At 49.6% G+C, this 18,288-nt stretch overlaps 4 protein-coding genes across 4 annotated transcripts; 1 reads left to right on the top strand and 3 right to left on the bottom strand.

The window, feature by feature from the left end:
- Nucleotides 1-1,007: 1,007 nt before the first annotated feature.
- BO83DRAFT_91623 (NAD-dependent epimerase/dehydratase family protein) lies at nucleotides 1,008-2,551 on the bottom strand. Its single transcript, XM_025537704.1, has one exon. The coding sequence runs from the start codon at nucleotides 2,303-2,305 to the stop codon at nucleotides 1,019-1,021; it is 1,287 nt and encodes a 428-aa protein (XP_025386023.1). The 5' UTR covers nucleotides 2,306-2,551; the 3' UTR covers nucleotides 1,008-1,018.
- Nucleotides 2,552-3,085: 534 nt separating this feature from the next.
- BO83DRAFT_380289 (spherulation-specific family 4 protein) lies at nucleotides 3,086-4,833 on the top strand. The gene is made up of 3 exons (XM_025531716.1): nucleotides 3,086-3,494; nucleotides 3,699-4,056; nucleotides 4,350-4,833. Exons 1-3 carry the CDS (start codon nucleotides 3,418-3,420, stop codon nucleotides 4,671-4,673), a joined length of 759 nt encoding a protein of 252 aa, XP_025386022.1. The 5' UTR covers nucleotides 3,086-3,417; the 3' UTR covers nucleotides 4,674-4,833.
- Nucleotides 4,834-10,312: 5,479 nt separating this feature from the next.
- On the bottom strand, nucleotides 10,313-11,281 carry BO83DRAFT_390910 (endo alpha-1,4 polygalactosaminidase; the record flags this gene model as incomplete). Its single annotated transcript, XM_025532881.1, has 1 exon — nucleotides 10,313-11,281. One exon carries the CDS (start codon nucleotides 11,279-11,281, stop codon nucleotides 10,313-10,315), a length of 969 nt encoding a protein of 322 aa, XP_025386021.1.
- A 3,510-nt stretch (nucleotides 11,282-14,791) lies between these two features.
- Nucleotides 14,792-17,576, bottom strand: agd3 (putative extracellular serine-rich protein). Its single transcript, XM_025528659.1, has 2 exons — nucleotides 15,275-17,576; nucleotides 14,792-15,213 (listed from the first exon to the last, which is right to left on the bottom strand). Exons 1-2 carry the CDS (start codon nucleotides 17,420-17,422, stop codon nucleotides 14,947-14,949), a joined length of 2,415 nt encoding a protein of 804 aa, XP_025386020.1. The 5' UTR covers nucleotides 17,423-17,576; the 3' UTR covers nucleotides 14,792-14,946.
- Between the last annotated feature and the right edge of the window lie 712 nt (nucleotides 17,577-18,288).

The raw sequence follows: 18,288 nt of genomic DNA, 5'->3' as shown, positions 1-18,288 counted from the left end.
CTGCAGTAGTAGGTACATCATCGGTTTATCTTTGAAAGCTTGTGCCATTCCACAAGTTCACGCATGCAGCCTGCCCTTCAAACAGTGGCGCTGGATCAACGTCTGTGCACACATCAAACGAAGCATGTTACTGGTAGCTGCAGAATCGACTAAGGCAAGCTGCGCAATCACTCAATCATCCAGATATTGCTTGTCTTACAGGGTGTTCGCGACCTGTATGAACCTCTTGTCAGCGCTAGTTGTCTCCTGTCTCTCTGTCCGTATATGACCCTCCATGCGGGATATTTAGCTTCTGAGCACCGGCGACTTTTGGGTTCGCTATTGCACATGTTTTTCGTCTCAACCATTGTCCAGGTGAATGATCTATTGGCAGACAAAGAAATGAATCGCTGATGAGTCGCAGAGGGGTAAGATGGTCAGCGTGACTAAGCTCCCTCCGGGACGCCTTCTTGTTCGATCTGTCTTTTGAAACTCCCCCGCCTCTTACCTCTCAGATCTCATACTAGAGTAGTCTTAGGCTCAACTAAATCTTGCACATTTTGTACAGTGCCATCTTTCCTACGTTTACAGTGAAAGCTCATCCATGCTGCAAGCCTCCTGAAACCCGTTCTTACAGTTGACAGTTTTCGATCGACCTATGCTGGGTGAGGCTATCCGAATCACAACAATTGTGATGCTTCCACTGAATTGACTAACATGAGTGATTTGCTAGTTTGGATTACAAAAACAGTGAGAGGTTTCAAAACGAGCCAAGAATGAAATTGTACAATGACACATACACTATGCATTATGGGGATGGACATAAGTGGGGAACCCGACTCTATCATGCAAAAATAACAGGGTACTATGAACCTGCCGAGATTCCAAAGTGCGACGAAAGCGAAATGGATATAAGAAAAGCAATAATGAAGTCAGGACTGGAGCCTGATTTTGGGCTCCCTCTGAAGAAAGGAAGAGACACAGGAAGAAAATATAATCACGCCAAGCGCCAATGATGAAGAGAAAACAAGCATACGGCCTAAGAGGACAGACCGCTAACATTGAGGAAATTGCATAGGCTCACGCAAGCATCCTTCAGGGACTTTTCGGTCTTCCACTCAAGCTCGTCCTGCGACCTTGTGGCCACAGCGACACAGGAGCCAACATCGCCAGCGCGGCGACCAGCAGCCTTTCTCGGGATAGGCTTGGAAGACACTGCTTCCATTGTGTTGACCACTTCCATCACGGAGTGGCCCCGGCCGGTTCCCAGGTTGAAGGTACGGAAGTTCTCAACCAGTTTTCCACCGTTGGCGGCGTTGAGTGCAGCAATGTGTCCCCTAGCAAGATCGGTGACATGGATGAAGTCGCGAACTGCAGTGCCATCTTCGGTGTCCCAGTCGGTGCCAAACATCTGCAGCTCCTTATACTGTCCGGTCATAACCTTTACGACAACTGGGAGAAGGTTCGTGGGCGTCTGCCTGGGATCCTCTCCAAGGAGCCCAGACTCGTCACATCCTATAGGGTTGAAATAGCGTAGAGCTACAATGGTCCATTCTGGATCAGAGGCGGCAAGGTCCGCTAATATCGCTTCACAGATCCATTTGGTGCGCCCATACGGGTTCGTAATACCCGTGCAACCAGGCCTGACGGTCTGCTCCTGACCGTCTTGATCACTATAGACCTCTTCTTTATGGACACAGAGTTCTTCCTTCAAGGGAAGACCTGATGTTGCCAAGGTTCCGTACACGGTGGCGGAAGAGGAGAAGATGAAAGTTTTGATGCCAAATTCTCCCAAAGTCGTGGCGAAGTCGATGAGGCCACTAACATTGTTCGCGTAATACTTCAAAGGATTCTTGATACTCTCTTCCACGGCCTTATAAGCGGCAAAGTGAATGACGCCACCAATCCTGGACTTGGGAGTACCCCATCTGGATTGGATCTGATACTGCTCAAGAAGGCCTCTAAGAGCAGCAACATCCCGGAAATCATGGGCGTGGAGCTGCAACGACGGCATGCACGTCCCCTGCTCGTCATGGTACTTTGCCGCCAGTTGCCTGATGCGGTCGAAGACACTCTGGAAAGAGTTGCTGAGATTGTCGATCACAATTACATTATAGCCGGCCTTGAGTAGCTCCAATGTTGTGTGACTGCCGATGAACCCGAGACCCCCTGTGACGAGGATGTACTGATCGAGGGGAAAGTTGCGCAGCAATTCTTCCAGGTTGCCATCAAACAACACGGAAGATTGCGTCGCCGGTGTGTCCACACAACCAGGGGAGCAAGGCTCCACAGGAGTGCTTGCATCGGACTGTCGAGGGCTCTCCATAACTGATAGGGTCGAAGGATGAGGCACCGTTGGGGGGCGATGCGGACAAGAAGCACTTGGAAAAACAAGAACAAGGAAATGAAAGAAAGATATTATTCTCCCACGAGAATTTAACGACCGCAGGTGACTCGGCTTTGAACGGGATACCCAAAGAAAGGAGTTTCCCAAATCTTATATTCTTCCTCAAAACGAGCAACAGGCCCTCCCACTTGCGCGCCGATGTAACCGCTGTCTCTGGCCCGCTAGGTCAGGCGAAGATATCGTGATCCGTGACTTGCTTATTTACAACGAATCATAACCAGAATAAGCGAATGGATGCAGTAAAATGCAAAACCGGCGACAAAAAGAAATATATGGAAGGCTGGCTTCTGAAAAAAGACGAAAAGGCACAGGGAAAAGGAAAGAATGGAAAAAGAAACGAGCGAAACTAGAAAGGAGAAAAAGCAAATATAAAGAGAGTGGACGATGTTGTCAGCGGTTGCTGCTTCGGTATGAGAACGGGGCCTAGAAGGCTTACTGGGTCATCGAAAACGGATTTCGCCTCCGCTGGGGGGGAAGGCATCGAACGAACTCTGGTCGCCTCCACTGGAGCTGCAGGATGTACAATTGGTACGAGAAGGCGCTCTCGACCAGGAAAAAGAGAAATTGTTCTCTCCAGCTAATCCGAGACCTGATGCATGGTCGAAACCCTGCCCCGCTCTATTTTGGGCGCGCCGCATCCATACTCTTACTTTCGACCTTTTTTTTTTTTTTATTTTTTCCACTGCCATCCTTACAATTGTTTAACCTCGCATTATCCAACAGCGAACAGGCTTGAAAACGCTGATGACTACTTAATTGTTAGTCTCCCGGCCGACTCTGGTTCAAATCCGCTATGGCCAAAGGGTGCCCACTTGCTAGCTCGTTTCGACCCCCCGAATTTTGGCGCGCACGGTTTCGAATTACATCGTTAGCTTCTCAAAGCCAGCAGAATGGGGCAAGGGGAACACGTGAGAGACCGGCGCTGCCTGCAAAGCCGGCGCTCGCGACTCATTCTGGCAATCCTTGTATTCATTGCTCTTCTCGCCGTCGTCATACCACCAGCAGTGGTGTTGACCCTACACAAATTCACCATGGGCCCCAAAGCGTCAGTTTTCGTACCGCTCTACGTCTACCCTGCACCGGGAGCATGGGATCCCTTAGAGAAGGTGTAGGTGCTACTTTTCCTTTTGTTGTCCCCTTCCCCATATCTCAACAAGCCCTCGCCAAATGTTAAACCCCCTCCCCCTTCCCCTTCCCCCCGCCAACCACATTGTACTCCCAGTCCATGCCCACGCTATCTGGCAGCCACCGGATGTCCCGCGGCACGATACAAGTAACCCTGATGTACGAAGGACGCAGCTGAACGCCACAGGATCTCTTCTCATCCCGACGTCAACTTCACCGTCGTGGTCAATCCTGGTAGTGGTCCAGGGCCCAACGCCTTGCCCGATGGCAATTACACACGAGAGATACCCAAGCTGGCGTCTTATGGCAATGTGCGCCTCCTGGGCTATGTTGCTACCACGTACGCGCAGCGCAACTTCTCGTTGGTGCGGCGGGATATTGAGACCTATGCGGCGTGGCCGACCAACAGTTCGAACCCCAATCTAGCGGTTCGGGGTATATTTTTCGACGAAACCCCCCAGCAATACGAAAACAATACCTTGACCTACCTCCAAGATCTGACTGCTGTCGTGAAGACGACCGCCGGCCTGGGTCCGGACCATTATGTACGTGCAGAAGTCTCTCCCGTATTTTCATTATTTCATTACTAGGGGTAACGCCGGGTAATTTACACGATTACCAAAATTCGGCAGCTGGCATTTCCGCCCACTGGATCATTGCCTTTTGCTGCCCCCTCAATGCATGGTCCTTTTTTACTTTTTTTGGAGCTTCTGGTCTCTAGCGCCTGTTCCTGCCGACCATTCTAACTCAGAGCCGTCGTTTGGATCGTCCGGATAGATCTGGATGGACGCCCACCATTGGCCAGAGTTATTCATGCTAACGAGACCCCCCCAACCAGGTCGTCCACAATCCCGGCACGATTCCTGATGCCCGCTACTTGCCGACGGCTGATTCGACTGTGGTCTTTGAGGCAACCTACGAGACGTTCTTGGACCGTCAAGGGGCTAAGCTGTTTGAGGAGATCCCGAATAGTACTCGCAGCCAGCTGTGCGCCGTGGTCCACTCGGTGCCGGACAGCGTGGAAGGGCACAAATTCCGAGACCTGGTGAAGCAAGTGCGCAAGGTCGCAGACGAGATTTTCATCACTCATCTGGATACAGATTATTATGCGAGCTTTGGGAGCCAATGGGAGGAATTTGTGGAACTAATGGCTCGATCGTGAGGTGGCAGATGCCTGGTGCATTTTGTTTCTCAGTATATACAGTATTTATGACGTATACGATAAAAGATCTGATTATTGAAGTGAAATGGACGAGAAGACTTTTTCCTCCAACTCGAATCCAATGGTTGCAGACGATGACACCAGTGTAACTGAATTCGGGAACTGTTGCGCCAATTCCAAGGCATTTTTCTGGAGGTTTAGCTCAGACAGAAACAAAGAAGCTAACTAACTGACTAGCTCCGAGACTTCCATACCCAGAGGTAGACTATCTTCTTTTCCATCTTCCAAGGAAAGATACATCCATTTCCCCCTCTTCAAACAAGGTACAAGGTTAGTTTCCTTTACAACACATCCATAGTGGGGCCATTACCCACCCGTAAATTTCATTCTCCGCGGTCCCCGATCCGATTCAGAGCCACTACCGAATTCCAGCCCCACTGACCAAACCAGTCCAGAAAAGTCTGCCATTGCCCACTTTGTATCATGGTCAAACAGGGCTAACCACGAGTCAGAGGTAAGTGGATATGGATGATCTCATCGGTTAGATCATTAGCTTTTTTCTTTCTTTTCCTTCTTTTTGGTTTTTATTTTTTTTGTTCTGTTTTATTTTATTATATTTTATTCTTTTTTTTGGTTCGGATGAGGTAGGGATTGATAGTTGGATGAGATGTGGTTAAGTAGGTACAATGCATGCTGCACGCTGCATAAAGATGTGTAATTAGGTACATAGGTAGATAGGTAAGGTTCATGGAAGACCGAGAATTCCGAATCTCTGGGATCATTAGGTAATTACTATGTCAGTCGTATATGATCGTGATAAATCGATTAGGTGCTTCTTCTATACGAAGAGTGGCATGAGATGATATGAGAGGTTTTCTACCTGCGCACAATGAAAAAAGGAATACTAAGGAAGCATCAGATGATCAGACCTCCAGGCTAACTTGCTGCATGTCTTGGATCATCTACTAATAGGAATTGATCTCTCCTCGAGGCAAGTGGCATGGCATGGCATGGCATGGTAGGGCTTGGAGGAGACCCTACTTACATCCTTCCTTCGTATTCGGTAGATAGCTACGGGGTATATTGTTACCTATCATTTGAGAGTTACCTAGTTCGGTTAAGATGGGTGCTACTGTTGGTATGTGATTAGTAGCAGGAAGAAGAAGGAATAAGAATGGATGGATGTATGCATTGATTGAGTTTTTCCGAGACCTGCATCACTAACAGACATCTGATCCATCCATCCATCCATCTTCAGCTGTCGGGACTTCGGATTCCGTAGGATGTATGTCCCGCTTCTAGTTGGTGTCTAGTGATAGTAGTGATGTTTCACGTAAACATACAAAATGGTAAAAATAACTTCATGCTGTCACACCGTCTTCTAAGTAAGGTATGTATGTTACGTATGTATGTTGTCCGGATTACTCCGTTCCCATCATCATTATCTTTGTTCCAATGGATTAAAGAAATATGTTTACTCTCTCTGTATGTATGTATGTATGTGGACGCCATAGGTGCACCGCATAATAACATACATATACATATCAAGAGCCCTGCATATTGTGGCTGAATCTCCTCGCGCTGGGAGGGGCCAGAAATGTTCCGTTCGCGGGTCTTGGAAAACTGCACCCCCGTCCCCCTGGCCCGCCGTCCCCCTGCCCCCTTGTCAGACATACATGTTATGTTTAGGTTATTTTTGGATCGATCGGTTGGGCTTGAGGAGAGGGGGAGGTTGGGTAGGAGTTGGATTTTGATTACTACATGTGTAGATTAGTTGTATGATATGGTGACTGATGAGATGAGATGAATGCGATGGGTTGAGTGCATTGGTACTGTTAGGTATGTAGTACTTGGCAGGGTTGCCACTGGCTCATTACACAGATATTATCTACTACCACTACTTACAGATTAATACATGGTCTGGTAGGATGACTCTCGTTACATCGCATCCGGAGTTAAGTTTCCTTCCCATTAATAGCAACTCTCTACTTCCTACATAGACTGTCGCACTTCCGCATAAGTCATCATCCTCTGTTTCTTTGTATAGTTATGGCCCATGAAAAATCAGCTCCCACGTTTCAACCCCTCTAATTTAACCCTAAACATCTAAAGTGTAGAGATAACTCAATGTCAACATGACAGTAATAAAGAGTGATCTCGGCTAAGCTCGACGATCGTCTGTCAGCCATGTCGATCGATGAGCATTGAGTTTTAGTGGGGTTACTAAACCCTCACTAACACCCTAGTACTCTTCTCTAGCACGAACTTCGACCCTTCCATAAGGGTAACATAAACTGCCCACGGCAGGGAATAGATAGATTATGATCGGTCGGAGATAGTTTCTACAAGCGGAGCGAGTCGATAACATGGATTGAATGCAGTGTATCTTGATGTTGATTTCACTGCATAGAAATGATTGATGGATGACCGGGTCATTCACGATACATTCCTCTTCCCGCGCGGAAAAATATATATCAGAATACTACTCTCCTACAAAGTGGTATGATTGTAACAGAGCTAGCACTCTATTAGAAGTAGGTAGTGGGGTTCAGAGTCATGAGCAACCAAAAGTAGAATCGATATTACTATTATTGCTTCAGCTGTCAGGTTTCCCGAGATTAAGGGATCATCGGTCTAGATGAATCAAGGAAGCGGGAACTGCGGTTGTTTGAGATAACACTATCTTAGGAGTCAGTATACTACTAGGGTCTCTAAAATGTATTTCCGACACTACTTCCTAGCCACCTGTCTATCTACTTAGGGCAATGAATTAATCTATACTCTGTCATGTAGGTAATATATCCCACACACTGTCATCGAATAAGCATATAATAGAGCGACATAAGTCTAATGCAATTAATATGAATGATGGCTTGGATCAACTAGCTTAAACTAAGCTACCCTAACATCTCAACATGCTACATTTGGAGTATCATATCATGCCATTGACTCTATTATTACCTACCTCCTAACCTGACACTTCAAGTAAGCCAGTCCATTCCTCAACCAACTAACCAGCTAGTACAATGTAGTTAGTTAGATGGTTAGTAATTTCTAGTGCTAACGCATGCATGCATGCATACAGCCCGCCTGCAGCTGTTCGTAGAAACAATCCCAATCAGAGCGCAGCGGTGACCAGAACGCCAAGACCACTCACTTAACTCACTCACACTTCCATGTTCTTCCAGCCCAATATTCTGTAAGTAAGGTCAGGATTTGAAATCCGCCCTCGCTTGGATTTCAGCGCCTTACTCAAGTAGACTAAACACGGAGGAGATCTAGAATCTTGACGGGTTGTTACCGAGCGCATTGACTTTCGTTCGTTGTTTGTTTGCTCCCCTTTACTAACTAACTCACTAATTATTTAGCCCAACTAGCCAGGAAAGGTCAACCACCGGTGGATAGTGTCAAGTAAGTGGACGAACTATGCGGAGGAGGGAATTACCTCCGGCGCGAACTAAACCTCACCTAATTAACTAACGGAAGAACGCCGTCAAAAACATGGAAGGGTTGAAAAGTGTGTGTGAACTGTGAAGCCGCTAACTAAAGTAGCCTAAGTAAGTAGCCTAACTAACCAAAGATGAGAATTGTTGAATGAGCATGGTACCTGAATTTTCTTGCTGGGCCCCACAACACACCGCCCACCCGGCGATCTTTGGCCCGAATGGGGATTGGAAAGTGGGGAATGAGTGGAAACAAGTTCGGTTCAGGAACAAGGCAAATCTCTACTCTTTCTTTTCCCACTCTTTTCTTCATCTTCTCCGGAACATGAACGGGTGGTGCTGCTAATCGGGAAAAGCAATGCCGTCGGCGAGATTCCTTTTTTTCTTCCTGGCGCTAAGTGGGTGATGGTGAAGTTTATCTCCGGGAAGATCTGGATGAAGCAACTTTTCTTTTCTTCTGTATCTTGACTTCCTGGTTGGCTGGTTTTGGTGTGTTTTATTTTTGGTGGTATTACTGCTTGCCTTGCGTCCTTCTAGTTGAATATTGATCGGGGGCTGTTCCGTGTAACCCTTTCAGGTCGGTGTTGTACACTGTTGTACTAGTCTTGACTTACGTAGAAGGCGGTCTGTGTTTGTAGTTGTCATGGCTATATCAGTTCCTGATAAGTCTGATCCCAAGGTTAAATGTTTTGACTGATTAATCTATTTCTTTGAGCTAAAGGATGAAGGGAGGGGAAGGGGAATGGGCAGAGGCGTTGAAAGTCAATTCAGCTTGACAACATCCAGGCACTGAATGATCCCACACATTCATTCGTACCAGTAAGTTTGAAAATTACCGTTACCGAAATATATGGTATCAATGACACCACCGGTATCGAGCAATACTAGTCTCGGGACACTCGGACACACAATCCAGTTCCTTAGTATTCTACTTCGTCTCCCTTAGCGTTGGCCATTCGCTCTCTTCTCTGGCTCAGATTCTATTCTCCACTCCACTCCACGCGTGTGAGAGATTCTAGCAAGGGAAGCTAAATCGCCTAGCGCTTATCACATTAATAATCTTAATCTGGAATTAGATATTTCCATTGCTAGTCTAGTCTGTGTAGCGTGGAACCCGCTACCACTATCTATCTACACCACTTAGTATCTGGTTAGTCTCTTTGGATCCTGGATAGATTAAGTGGGTGTCTGCTGCTGGTCAATTGTCCGTTTTCAGCACTCGCCACACCACCCAGTAGACTAAAATGTGCCCAAGTCTGGTTTGGTCCACGGGTTCATTGGATATCAAGGCACCAGGGGAAAGACCCTATTTTTTTCCCTTATGTAATTCTAAGAGAAATCAGGTTCTTACTACTTTCATTGCTGGTGGTTGTTGAGGGGTGCACGTTGCACCTACCTATTAGTTAGTAGTTCCTAGTACGTAGTTAATCATTTGTTTTGGTTCTACTCCACCACCATACCTTATTGGCGCGAGACTGTTAGACCAGACCGGGCCGGTTCATAACCTAGACTCAATACCAAGACGCTTGCTCCGTTCAACTCAACCTGGTCTGGTCTGTTCTCAGCGTGGCGCCGTGGGTTTGACTGTGAGACAACGGGGGGCAGGATGGGGGCAGAGGGGGGCCTTTGCTCTGATTTTTGGGCGGTGCGATGGCGAGATCGGTGGCCAAGGGACGGGGCTGGACTCTGCTAGATCCTGGTGTCTTGACTAGGACTAGGACTAGGTTTTGGGGGGTCAGATGGTGTCATTCATTCATTCCAGGCAATGGAATGCGTCCGCTTTCTTGATCTGAGTTTGATTAAGTGGCTTTGTCGGCGGATGAGTTGGTTCCAGATGATACGATTATTGTTGCACTAGACTCTAGTCTCTAGATACTAAAGAGTGAGACGGGTGAGAGGATGGCATGGTATGGCAGGTATGGCAGGTATGCTATGCATGATGTTGCTCGGGGAGAAAGGGGTTGTCAATGACAGCAAGCGGGTAGTTAGGTATTCCAGGGAGATGGTGTGGGTGTTGCATATGACAAGTGACGATCAATCATAAACTTTCTGGACGAATGCTGGATTACATCATAGTAGATAATAGTAGCAACCATTTACAGTACAATAGATATCGCTATCAAAGCTCCCTGCGCCCTTGCTTGTGTGAACGACGAATTCCAGTCCCTACATTCCAACCATCTGAAAACGGCCCTGCTAGCACATCTCGATCCAATTGTCCAGGTCCATGTTCTTGATCACCGTGGAGAAATTGCCCGAGTCAGTGGCGTTGCACGCCTTGGACTTCTCACTCGAGCTCACTGACAGGTTGTTGTTGGTGTCGTCACCCTTGGGGTATTCGATGTGGAAGACGGGCTTTCCTGCCTTGATGAAGGCCGCGTAGGTGTCGCACTCGTCGTACTGCGCGCATTGCTCATTGACGCTCCATTGCATGTTCTTGATGACCGACGAGATGATTGCCCCCGCGTTCTTCAATCCAATGGACATGTTGCGCGCATGGGCCTCATTGGCCATCCAGTTCATGTAGCTGATCGAATCGGCCTCCGTCAGATCCAGCCCGTTATCATTGTCGTATCCGTCGACATTATCCGGGTCCACCCCGTCGCAACTCTTGTTCTGAGCCAGGTCCAGGCGCGTGAGCATGATATTGCGAATGCGAGGGGAGCTGATGTTGATCCATTTCTCGCCGGGCCATCCGTCCAGGTTGCTGCCCAGATCATCCGAGTTGAACTTGTCCTTATCCGGACGCCAATTCTCGTAGCTGCCGGCGGAGAAGTAGCAGATGACTTTACGGCCTGCCTTTTGCAGATCGTGGATTACAGACTTGTTATTGTTGAACAGGTCAATGTCGTAAACATCCACGTCGACGGAGGTGTCGTTCAACGAATAGAGCAATTCGATCTGCCAGCTAGTGCCGACGGCGGGCTGCCATTTGGCTGTGGTGTAATTGCCTGAACTGGGCGGCGTCGTCTCCCCGCCTCCTCCCTCTTCCTCTCCTCCTCCTCCGCCGCCTAATCCAACACCCAGTCCGACTCCAAGACCAATACCCAGGGCGATGATAAACCCGATGATCCCTCCGATGATGAGGAGCTTCTTCTTGAAAGTCCACGTCTTCCATCCCCTTGTGGGAGGGCCCTTGAGGGCGGCCTCACTGGCTGGCTCCATCGTATAGCAGATTGAACACGAACGAGAGCAAAGGAGGAATCGCGAAAATGTCGCGCGCGAGAGGAAAGAAGAAGATCCGGGGCTACGGGGAATAAAAGGTGGAGCGCAGTGCAGAAACAGTCACTAGTTACCAGTGAGTCTAGACCGGGATCTGCCTGTCGAACCAGGGCGATTGCAGCTTGAGGAAATGAAGTTGCCTGAAGATGAAGTCAAAGAAGCTTCACTGGTCACACGGATCTCCGGTTCATATTGCAGCACGCCGTCTGAAACAGCTTGCCAAATGAGCGAAACTGAAGGGGCGTCAAGTTGGTGATGATGATAGGCAGTGTGGTGAGGTGGTGAGAGGGTCGGACCCTGAAGGGAACCAGCTGGACCCTGCAAATCGTCCCGCCACTCTCATTAGCTGTGCAACCCTGCCCTAATCGATGGGGAGTCTACGAGAGGGGAAACGCCGGAAGACAAAGAGGCGAAAATTCGGGAGCCTAACTGGCCAAGAATAAAACTACCAAGGCGCCGGTGTCTTGTCCGGTTATCAACTTGGCGTTGGATGCTTCACGTCGACTGGTGGACAAACCGGGTTCGGCCGGATAGCTTGGAGTGAATGACTGACTGACTTGACTGTCTGTCTACTCAGTCTTGGGTCGCTTACCAAAAGAGTTAAGCGGAAAATAAACAGAGATCGCAAGATGCGACCGTGCTCAGTCCACAAATTAGGGAACCAGAGATTGCGATTTCTTCAGGAGCTTCCATGGTTGTTCGATGCTCGAAACACCAGAGCCATCTCCACCACCAACCATGGAACACTCCGGCTTCGGAGCTAGTGAACAGCTGAAACACGGTGATCCTGGAATAGAGGACAAGCTCGTCGACTCGATAATGCCGACTTGGCGCTGGGTGTGTGTATGACCCTTGGCGTTACTATTCTTGAGTGCTGCCGCCCCCAAAGTAGACGATGGGTTAGGCGACACGCTGGAGGCAAAAGGCAATGATTCTGAGTCTGGCTAAGCGAGACGCCTTCACTTGCCGTTGCCGGTTTAGAGTTTCCCCCTTCTTTTCCGTCGTGAAGAAACTTCACGGAAGCAGAACGGCTAATAGCGTAATAGGAACAGAACAAACTCTGCTCTGCTGGCTGCTTCTTCCCCCCCTTTTTTTGCTTCTTTGGGCCCTTGATTCTGTGCGTTGGCCTTTCTTGTCCTCCCATCGGGCCGGAACCTTGCCAATCAATCTATCCAACCATCCAGCCATGAAGTCCTCGGACACTAACCGCAACTCCCGAGATCCAGTAAGATCCTTTTCTCGTTACGGCCACAGTGGTATGGTATTTACTGCGGTTTTGTAAATCCGCTCCGCTGTGTAGAGCGTCTGTACCGCGTAACTTTCGATACCAGGCTTGGCAACACCACGGAGTCGTCTTATTCTGGCTCGCTAAGCCATCGTCAAACATTAGTCTACTCTGATTTTTCGGCTTACATCTACTCTTAGACACTTACTTCTTCTCTCGTAAACGTCTTGGCCTCTGCACTAGAGCCGCAGCCTGACTCGCCCGTCGAGAGAATCTAGCCAAACCGCCGGCGGAGGGAAACCCGCTGGCTTGGCTTGGCCAGCAGGGGGGATTCCATTCCAGTCATCTCCAATTCACCACGTTGTTGTCATGGCGGGGATGTTGATGCGATGCATGACTAGTACGAAGTAGTTATTTTTTATCTAACCTAATGAAGACTTCCTCCGGACTACTAGCACGCTGTTCTGATGTGATGGATCTTATGACCTGACCTGACTAGTAGACACACTCCAGACTCAACTTTACCTCCCCTCGGAGCCGACTCACTAGCTAGCTAGTAAGTTATTTACTCACCGACCCTAACGGGGATACCCTCAACATCTCCCCCGAGAGTATATGCAGAAGGAACCAAACCAGTCACACCTCGCCAACACATCGCCCCTGGACCCTGGCAGCTAGCCAGCTAGCCAGCTATCCAGGTATCCATCCGTCAGTCAAAGCTTGACATATAGGTATGTGTGTGACGGTTGCTACGGCGAAGCCCGTCCTCCCTCTTACACAGACGAAAAGACAGTAGTATCAGTAGTAGTGATGGTGGTAGTATAGAAGAAGCAAATCTCCACCTCATTGAGTAATTACCACCGACTATGCGGAGGGAAGGGTGGAAGGCGGCTTAGACTACTCCCCTGTCGGGTTTGATATTCGACTAGGGCTATTCAGGAGTGCGGGCGGGGATGATGAATGTTGGGAACTCGCCGAGGTCGAATACGAGGGCGGGAGTATAACCCCTGTTGCTTGGCTTGGCGTGATGTGATGTCTTAGATGTCGTGTCATGTTGTGTTAGTGTGTCATTCGGACGGATGGGATGGGATGGGATGTTGATTATTGCTGAGTATTATGCGGAGGAAGAGGAGGAGTGTTGGGGTGGAGTAGTAGGTAGATGATGAGATGGTTGTGGGAATACGAGTTGTTGCATACCTAGTTAGTTGACTCTATTTCTCATCATCCATGTCTAGTATTTCTGCTGGATAGATAGTAGTACTGTGATGATCTAATGTACAACGTTCTACACCATATGATGTGTTCGGAGTTAAGGTAAGCCCTGATCTATCCATCCTTGTAGTATTCTTGTGTAGATGTGTGGATAGATTCATCGCAGTGCATAACATAACATAACGTAACATAACACAAAATAATCTTTTATTACCCATGACAGAGACAGATGGAAGAAAAAATAACAAAGCAATATGTCTCAGATCGGAAAGCACGGATATAGAGAAACATGGGTCTGAACAAAGCGCGCACCCGAAATTCGATCCCGATTAAGTTACCCAATCGATCTAGATCAACATCAATCCTCCCTTTCCTCGTCTATTAGCTCCAAAACCCAAACCAACCCAAAAATGAAAAAGTCCCGCCAAGATCTACTACCCGACTCATGACCCCAATAGCCCCCATCCATCAATAGTTGCCACAGAGAGAACAACCTACTTACTCACGGATGAATCCGGCTATTTGTTTACTCGAGTCTAGATGTGATCGAAAACAGTAAATATATTGACTCGATACTTTTGCCACATTCGTGGCGTCATGCCATGCCATTAGATAATAGCAGTCGGGTTGTCCATGGAGGTAGTCCGTAGTTGGAGGGTATTAATAGTACGAGGTACTAAGGGTACTACAGAGGAAGCAAACAAACAGCTGAAACCAGTCCAATGACATTCCTGTACCCCGCCAAGAATGTGTGGGTTTCTTGATTTCTGCCAAAAACATGGATAGCCGGTAGAGAAGAAGACCCTGCAGAGATACATCATGCCTCATTAGGAATGTGAGAGGTACGTACGTACCTGTTTTTCTTAAAAGATAGTAGTGTGGGGAAATATAGCAGGGTTGAGTACTTGGAATGGTTTGGATTAGACTGATTGGTTGCTATATTTGCTGTGTTATAGTCTAGGATACTAAGCGGGGAAGAAGGAAAGAAACCTGTTTGTTTTAATACCCATTCTTTTAGTTGTATTTATGTCATATTCGTATTTCATCCCCCACCCCCCCCAACTAACTAATAGCTAATATATTCAATTTAAAATATCATACCTAACCAAGTAGTCACTGACTAGTATCTAATATATCCATTACATATACTATGAACATTCAGAAACTCATCTTACAGCGCAATCGGCGTCGACAGCGTAAAGCTGACCGGCGACCCCGACAGCTGCACCCACACCGTCAACGGATCACTTCCAACCTGCTCGGTCGTGAAGCTCTGCGTGTTGGTCGGCGCCACGGGGAAAGTGACGGGGATGGTAGCATTGCAGGTATTATCCGTCGCGGAGAGGGTAGCGCCCGTGATCTTGTGGTCGGAGATGGTGTAGCGCAGGGAGTAGTTGCAGGCGTCGCGAGTGTAGCGGGCCAGGAAGGAGGCAGACATCTATTCATCGTATTAGTATCATCTGAAAGTTGGTTTGATTTAGGGAATGAGGAGGACGTACAGCTTCATGGTTGATGGTAACAAGGGGCCAATCGACCAAGCGCACAAATTCCTGCACCTGGGTCTCCACCCAGGCTTGGAAGATGGAATAATTGCCCGAGACGCCGTTGACTGTGATGGGGTTCACATCGGCATTACGCAGATTGGCCTGATGGAACATGTAGGGGTCATGGTGCAGACCAAACAGGTGACGCATGACTTCGCCCTTCTCCGTAGCGAGCAAGTTATCAAAGTCACCGGATCCAGCGGAGGTGTCGATCCATTCCTGCAGCGTGCAGTCTGGGGTATCGCAGTTGTAGTAGATGCGGGTGGCGAAGCGCGGGTTGACCTGCATACCGTCGAAACCGTCAGAGGCTTCATTGGTCCAGTAGGGCCACATGTCATTCTGTTGGTTCAGGAGGGCAGGGCGCGTGTTATCACCGACGCAGTTGGTGATGCCGTTTTCCCACCAGGCGCGCAGGGCATCGCCGTTGTGCAGGCCCGTGATGGCGGGAGGGATGATACCGTTGGAAGTGAAGTGCTTGGCGGAGGAGATGCCGACTTGTTTCAGCCAGGCCTGGTTGAAGGAGATTTCCTTGTAGACATCGGAGTAGGTGGCATTGTCCTGCTCTTCGTGGGTGAAGGTGTGGGAGATGTGGCCGAACTTGTCCCGGTTGGTAGTGTTGGTCCACCAGAGGAGGAGAGGGTCGAGCTGCGTGCAGGCAACGGACCAGTCGTAGGTGGTGGGAGAGGAGGGCCAAAGGTTGGTGCCGGTCCCCACGGGCTTCTTCCATTCCAGGGGAGTGTCGGCGGGCGAGTCGTACTCGATGCCGCCCTGGTTGCAAGTGGTGTAGGCCTCGTCGGAGACGCCAGCGGCGGATTCAATGTTGCCGTTGCCGTTGTGGCCGACTTCGACGTAGTAGCTGCTGCCGGCGTTCATCTTGCCATTGATTTCCGGCAGCCAGTTAGCAATGCCGTCCAGGTCGGCCGGCGTGATGCGGAAGGTGGTGCCGTTGGGTTGGTAGATGTCGGTTTCCAGGAACATGTCGTCGATCTGAGTGTTCAGGTTCACGCGGCGGTAACCCGCGTACAGGCCGCGGGTGAGCCAGGGGATCCATGCGTGCTGCAGGTAGGTGGAGGTGGCGCTCCAAGTGGTGTCGAAGGAGATGAAGAAGGCCATTTGCTCACGGCCATCGAAGTTGTTGATCACGGCAGCAGTGGTCTCGCTGCCCGAGTCGGAGTTGGCGGCAAAACGAGCGATTTCTTTGGTGGAGGTCGTGTTGGAAACAGTGGCAGGATAGTGCCAGAGGCCACTGGTACTCACACCAGCGCCGGTCTTCAGACCAGACGTAGGGAAGTCGCTGATGTCAGTGAACGACATCAATTGTTCGACCCCGGTTGCACAGCAGCCGTCGCCGGCAGCGCTGGCGCCGTAACTAGGGCCCGGATACACGTCGTACTGCACCATGCGCACACCGTAAGCCAGCTGGTAGGCATACAGCTGGTTCCATTGGTCCGTAGTGAGAGCACTCTGGTACCCTGTGGCATTGCCGTAATTGTAGCTGACTTCACTGGCAACCACAATACCGCCGAAGTTGCCACCTTCGGTGCCGTTCAGGGCGGGCAGGCTGGTGCCGGACTGGGGCACGACCAGAGTAGTGAAAGGAATGCCATAGGCATTGAGGCCAGATGATGCCACGCCTGCAGAGGCAGTGTCGCGCGCAATTACCAGGATGTTGGCGGCGATGGAGCCGCTGCTGACGGGCGTCGCTGCAGGAACAGCAGACGACGCCACAATGCTCGAGCTGAGACTCAGACTGACAGACATAGTGCTGGCAGTGCTGCTGCTTAGGGCGCTGGCTGACCCGCTAACAGAGGTATCAACGAATGTGGTAGGAGAGGCCACCGAGGTCACAAAGCTGGACGGGGCAGAGCTAGTGCTGGACAAGAAGGAAACGAAAGAAGAAGTAGTCGTGGTAGTCAACGAATGGACAGCTGAAGTAGTACCAGGAGCGGTGGGCCCGGTGACTTCAGCGACAGGAGTAGATGAGGCAGAAGATGCACTGGTCAGAACCGTCGGATTCTGTGGCCAAATCCCCGGGGGAGTTTTGCAGGTTATAAAGCCCAGAAAGCAGTTGAGACTGGTAATCGATGATTTTAGGGTATTCATTGCGATACGAACGGCTCAGGCACTGAGCACCACCCCCTCTTCGCTAAGGAAAAAGAAACGAAGGACAAACAAGCGAAGACGAATGATAACGAATGACTGAGGTGGACCTGCAGCAACGGACCCCTGGAAGAACGCCTTCGGTTGTGGAGAGAAGGAAGAGCGGGCTGTCATATGCGCGTGCAATCACATTATGTATGTCTATTTATCCCGGACAGATGGGCGTAGCAACCGCACGGAGAATTGGGAACCTATCGTTTCCACTTGCTTGGCCTGACCAAATTGTCGCAATGGACGACCCTCCCCTCCCTCCTCCGAGGGTTCCACGACCCAGCCCGATTCATAGATTCCGCATCCTCTTGGAAGGTCCTTGCAGACCCGCTCTCCGATTTAGAACCCTCATGGATGGACCGGTTCATGGAGCTAATTCCGAGGCCGAAACGGAGCTTTGCCTGGTTTCCAAGGGACTGGGGGGATGGTTTCTATGGATGTTCAAGATTGTGACTAGTCTTCACATTCCTGGGGCTCGGACTGCCCTGGTGGAAATTGGCCCCCCGAAGCCTGACCGAGGGGCCCCATTCTGGGACGAGTTCCTGAATTGAATTGGGCTTAGTAGAGCATATTCAGCCAGGATTGGGGAGAAAATTCCCAAACAAGCTATCCATAGAGGCGCACCAACATGGGTTGCTTGGCCGCACTTTTGTGGCACCGGGCCAGCCAGATGGGGAGGCAGAGGGCGTGGTCCAACCAGGGTTGCCAAGGGTCCAAATTTAGTGGCTTTTGCCTTTTTACTCAGGGTTTAGGGGACTGAGGCGAATGTTGGATTTTGGGAAGCCCGATAGATCGACTTTAGCACCGGTGTGGGGTAG

The sequence above is a fragment of the Aspergillus eucalypticola genome (assembly GCF_003184535.1).
Source record: "Aspergillus eucalypticola CBS 122712 chromosome Unknown BO83scaffold_20, whole genome shotgun sequence".
In the NCBI taxonomy this organism is placed as follows: Eukaryota; Fungi; Ascomycota; class Eurotiomycetes; order Eurotiales; family Aspergillaceae; genus Aspergillus; species Aspergillus eucalypticola.
This window is presented reverse-complemented; position numbering and strand designations above follow the sequence as displayed.